This window comes from Hirundo rustica, chromosome 8, assembly GCF_015227805.2.
Source record: "Hirundo rustica isolate bHirRus1 chromosome 8, bHirRus1.pri.v3, whole genome shotgun sequence".
Taxonomy (NCBI): Eukaryota; Metazoa; Chordata; class Aves; order Passeriformes; family Hirundinidae; genus Hirundo; species Hirundo rustica.
This window is the reverse complement of record NC_053457.1, coordinates 31786134-31792133: the sequence shown is the minus strand read 5'-3', so window position 1 is coordinate 31792133 and position 6000 is coordinate 31786134. Positions and strand designations below refer to the sequence as shown.

Genomic DNA, 6000 nt, shown 5'->3' with positions numbered 1-6000 from the left:
TTTGCTGGTTGGTGGGTTGATTTCTTTTTCTTACAAGCACAAAGAACTTTAAAACAGCCTCAGCACGCTGAAACATTCTAGTTTTCCAAATCAGACGCTCGACTCTCCTTCCTTGCCAGACACATGAACTTACCAGAGACGAGATGCAGACAAAATCTACTTTTTCATTGCCAGAACTGCCCGATTCCTTGGAAGATTGGAATCAGCTTTTATGAGAACAGCTTTCATCCTTTCTTTCTGATGAGGCCCTAAGCTCAGACTTCCATGGACATCATCTATTCCCCCTGCACCCCCTCCTCCTGCAGAACATCACCCCCTCAACACAGAACCAGCAGAAAGTGCCCCAGATGGCAGTGCCACGTCCAGACAGAGCTTCCACAGAGGCTGGGAGGAGTTTTTAGCTTCGATTCGCCCTCTTGTGGACTCACCTGTCCGCAGGTTCTTATCAACAGGGTGCCCGCAAAGCTGGAAGTGTCCAAGGCCAGGTTGGATGGGGCTTGGAGCAACCTGGGGCAGTGGAAAGTGACCCTGCCCTTGGGATTAGATGGTCCTTAAGGTCCCTTCCAACCCAGGTCACTCTGATTCGATGAAAAATTCCTATTTTTCCTGGAGGACTGCAGCTGTGGGGTCAGGCTCGAGGGCTGCTGCTTCTCTCTCAGCTCCCAGGCACTTTGGGAAAGGGATTTTCCGGGCAGACACAGCAAATCCTACAGCCACTGCATGGACACAGCCCGAATCACAGCTTTTTAATCAATAACTCCTCACAAATGTATTCGTGGGGAGGTGATCTGCACCGTTAGCTCCATTTCAGAGGGGAAAGGAGGATTACACTGCGCTGCTCCCTCAAATATCCACATGACAAACTTTCTGAAAGTCACTGTGGTCTCTGCATAAACACTGAGCAGAAAAGGAATGAACAGAAAAAATATTTAATTTTCTTCTCCGGCATGTTGTGCAGTATTTGCAAGCTCCTAAAGTGACTTCTTTACAACATTAAGTAAATTTGGCTCGTATGCTTTAGCTCTGACTCATTTTCTTTCTAATCAGCTGCTAATTATTACCCACTTCCTCAGAAAGTTTATGGGGACAGATGCTGCAGTACCATGACTACTAAACAAAACCCTGAAAATTGGAGGAAAGCTTCCCAGCAGATGTAGATAGATTAAATTGATGATTCTTTCTTTACTTTCTCTGCCCAATTAGTCAATTTACATATGCAGTGGGTTTAGCAGTAATTTTATGCAATAAACAATCCTTAACTGATCGAGTTATTGCACATTTACAGAGGAATGGCACAAAGAGGCTGAACTGGCTGAAATCCTGGGGCCAGAGTGTCCAGCTCGGACTTCCCTGCCAGCATCTTGCACAAGAGATGGGGTTTGGGCTTTGAGGGGGCCTGAAAAGGACTCACACAGTGACCAGCCCTCACACAGAACTGAATTCTCACTGCACCCATCATTCACTGCTCTAGACTGGTGACTTCTGCCTTCATCACTTCTTGTTTTATCTCCTGGGTATATTTGCAGCTGCAGTTTTAATCATTTGAATATAAAAATCAGTACAGTTTAGATCTGCAGTACTTTTCTGGTATACAGCAAAGACCTGTATATAATCTAATCATGCCTTACTAACGTCTCTCTCACCACGGTTTGGAAAAATGTAGTTTTAAAATTTTCCTCAGCTACCTCAACATGAATAGAAAATTGTTCTAGGTAAGGAGGGGAAAAAGGAAAAAAAATAATAATAAAAAAAGGCTTCTGGCAATGAAATGACAGGATTTTACTTCTTGGCATCTAAGCCACAGAAACCAGACAATTGTTAGTCATGACCATTTTTTATAGCTCAAGACCTTTCTCTTATGGAATAAGTTGAACTTGCATTTTGAAACTACCTCCAAGTGTAGCACACGTAGTCATCTACTCAGCATCACACACAGCAACCCATTTTCCATTTCAGATGTTCCAAAATACTGAAAATCAAGCCAGAATGTCCAATTTCCCTGATATAGCATCCAACACTTCATAAAATTTCCAGAAAACTGATATTTATACAAACTGTGCCAAAGCTGTTCTCTACAAAGTATTTTCTATTGCATTTTGGAAAGAACTGTCTGCCGAAGCTACAAAGAATAGAAACCATTCCAGAAAACCCCATAATACATCAAAAATACATGGTAATTAATTGTATTAAAGAAAAACTTCGCTTTCATGTCTCTACTTATCAGTAATCTTACTGCAAATATTTAAAAATCCTTTGGGGAATTGATTGTAAGAAACCATCTGGGTCGCTGCATGGTTGGATACCAGAAAAGTAAATTCTAAACACTTTTCATATGATACTCATGCAGTTACCAATATCCATTGCACAGAAATTTATCATAAATTAAGAAAAGGTAAATCAGAGAAAACCACTTTCAAAGTCAATGGCTGCAATATGAGACCATCTCACATCCCACTTGATGGAACTCAGGGCTAGGATTCTGCTCAAATATTTTACTAATCCCAGTGACCCAGGAAAACCATTTACAGAATTTCATTTGCCTCTTTCCTAATGCCCACACAAGGAAAATTAATGAGCTTGCATATTAAGAGACCACGACAACAAGCAATAGGAACAAAGAGAATCAATCAGCTCTGCAAATTGTGCAAGCACTTGTTTTGAAATAAAAAGGCAGATGAAAAATAACTTCTGTTTCAAACACAATTTACTGGCTTTGGGGCTTTAGTTTAATTTTTGCTAGTTGGATTAGGTAGAGCACTAGAGAAAGCAGGTGATTTTTGAACCCATTTTTGCTGAGAGCTGTGTGTCACCACTCTGTGCTACACAGGGCACAAACGGACTGCAAAACATAACACCACTTCAACAGGAAGCTGGGGCATTAATCAACACCAGCAAGATGAACTTGCAGTGCAAAGATGCTACAAAGTACTTCTACAAGACCATTCTTTGCATCTTTGGGGCCAGAAAGGATTGCAGGCTGTCAGTGCTTGGCGCTGCAGCGTTTTGGCAGATTTTCACACGTGTGATTTACCCACAGCCGTGGCACAAGTTGGCAATGAAGCGTTCCATCCTGTCAGGAGTCAATGCTGGACCGAAAGGTACACTGCAATTAACTAATATTGCACACCATGTAAACTTGCAGTGATCCAGGTGAGTAAGGGCAGGCAACAGCAGCTGAGGAAAGGGGCTCCTCAATTTGGGATAAACTGAAACAGAAATGAAATACAGCTGGGAGGAGAAGGAGCGCTGTCAGGAGCCCAGCTCTTGAGGATTTATTGCTTCATTTGGGTGGAATACAGCCCTTTAAAAACAATAAACTGCCAGCTACCCAGCTGGAGAATTTTACTGAAACATTCTTCTAAAGAAGAGCATGTTTAGGAATGACAGTCACCAGAACGTGTCTACAGCCCTTGGATTTATTCTCTGAAGTACATGTTTCGACAGAGCAAAGAAAAGGCTGCTTAGCCTATTGTTTACCCAATGAGTAATTACCTTGTAATTAAGTGAAGTTGACTGTTCTCCTTCACAGCAAGACAAACCCACTCACCACCCCCAAGCTTCAAGGGCATCAATAAACATATGCGTAAAGATTAATGCCTGTTAGAGGAATGCTTAATATCCCAGAGTCAAAACCAGGTCCATGCACACACCAGCATTCCAGATTTGGATAAACCAGGCCTGTTTTAAAGAGCTTAAGGCCAGATCTGAATGGTTACAGACATCCTAACATCTGAACCAGAATAGTATGGGATCTGTGATCCACCATGTGGCAATTTCTACAGCGGGCAAACAGATTCCAGGCATTGGTGAAGCTGTAATTGAAACAGTAAGGAAAACGCGTTAACATCTGGAAGACAGTGGCAATATGATAAATTCAACTCAGCCTCACTGAGGAGAATGGAAGCAGAAATACAGGGCACATATTGAAAAATAAGTCATGGGATTAAATGATGATTAAAAGGAGACCACCAGGACATCCTCTCAGACAGATGTGCCACTCAAAGAAAACCACTCCACCAGGGGAAGCAAAATGAGTCACTCACAAGAAGCACTGTTGAATTCTTTTAATAACACTAGGAAAATATCATAGTATTAAAGTCCTGCACGGGATCCTCGGGAGGTTATTTGGGTTGGGATTCCTTTTTTGTTTATAAACCAAACTTTGTTTCCCGATTGTGTTTCCTTTAGAGCCGACTACTCCTTTACAATGGCATTTCCAGTTAAAACACAGCTAACCTATAAATACCTGAATGCCACAACACACATTGTGTGCGTGGGTTTTGTTTTGTTTAAGTCTTAGCGGAAATGACGGGAAATCTACTCAACACAGGGAAGCAAACGTCGATTCGTTAAGCGGGGGGATGTAAAAAGCCAGCAAAGAATACATTGCATACATAATACAGAAGGAAAAAAAAAAAAAAAATACCATCTGGAGTATGTGAAATTACACTGATTTTGCACCTTAAACCTAGTAGAAGTTATTCTGTTGGCCAATACTAATCCACTGAACAAGCAGAATGTTGGTCAGAAGTCTAACGTTTCCTGTACCAGCACAGAGAGAATATAAGCAGTCCATTGCTGTTAAAAGAAAACATGAAATCCAGCTCATGTTTCTGGTTAGGGGTCGATTTCTTCGGGAACTACTGTTAACATAACGTCTTCGTTGCCCCTGCGCACAACCATGTGCAACGTACTGTCCTTTTTAATGATGTCACTGACATCACTGGCTGAGCTTATCGACTGTCCATTGATGCTTATAATCACATCGTTGTCCTTCAGGCCACCGCTGAAAATACAAAGCAGCAATGTGTTATTATAATCGCAGTTTTATTTTTAGGGGAGAAAAAGACAAAATAAAAGATGGCTGGATTATCTCTCTTTCCCACCCAACAGCGGCTGTGCAGACGTGGCAGGCATGAGGAAAGCAATCAGAATTTAGGAAGCAGTGAAGAGTACAATAAAGTGCAGAAACCTCAGGATCTGATGGATCACGTACAAGTTTGATGAATCCCGTAATTCACTGTCTTCGAAGGAATGCACTATTGCAAATAGCACTTAGTTCTGCAATAAAGATCCTAAGTTGATATCTGTCTTCTAAAATAATTGCAACAAGGCGGGTTCATTTTAGAGGGGTGATTTCCCAAGCTTTTGTTCCTGAATACATAGAGAAGCAATCTGAGTGGCACTGTGTACTAATGAGGAATTTCAGTCCCTGTCCCCCAGACAGAGCTTACTGCAGCCCCTTCACCCACCCTTCACGTTTTTAAACCTGAGCAGAGTAACGCATGTAGCTATCTAGATTGGTCACCAAAAATCCAGTGTGTCCTTCCTCTGCTGCCTGTAGCAGCCAAAATCCCTTTTCTGACCTCAAACACTGAACCTTCCTGACTCAAAGCAAGACGGGGCAGAACCAGGGCCTCGTCTCTCCCCAGGCTGGCTGGAGCTGCTGCCAGCACCAAGAAACGGCTGGTGAGGGATGCCACAGACCGCAGCATCTTGCCCAGTCTTGCACAACGATCTGGCTCCAAGTTATGGAAAAATTAACCAAGACAGATCAGACATGATTCAACCCTTCACGAGCATAATCCTTCACAAAACCACAGACCACTCATCGGCCTCTTCCACCCACAGAAGGCGCCTGACACGAGCGTCTCCTGCAAGCAGGATGCCCTTGGCTAATGTCTGCAACAAATCTGGTTGCCTACAGAAAGCATGGCTCAAAACACGTTCATGGAGGAAGGCATTCCATGGTTTTTCATGCAGCCAGGATGAGGCACTCCAGCTCTGCTCCGGTGCCCCAGCAGCACAAGGAAAACCCTGGGCAAGGGGACTGGGAGTGGGGGGACAGAGCCAGCATGGGCTGCATTTTAACTGCCAGGCCAGCCTTTGGGTGGAGCACCTTGATTTGGGTCTGCCTTCACATCAGGTTACATTGCCTCACATTTCTTCTCCCCCTCTAAAGTCCCTCTCTCCCATTCTCTGCTATTACCCACACTCCCA

At 43.2% G+C, this 6000-nt stretch overlaps 1 protein-coding gene across 1 annotated transcript in view; it reads right to left on the bottom strand.

Annotated features, from left to right (window-relative positions):
* Positions 1-4049: 4049 nt before the first annotated feature.
* The window catches only part of HTRA1 (HtrA serine peptidase 1), a 31110-nt gene continuing 29159 nt past the window's right edge, over positions 4050-6000 (bottom strand). Inside the window, exon 9 of the mRNA XM_040071922.2 lies at positions 4050-4786. Coding sequence (XP_039927856.1) covers positions 4618-4786 — 169 coding nt within the window. The 3' untranslated portion in view covers positions 4050-4617. The remainder of the gene's footprint in view (positions 4787-6000) is intronic.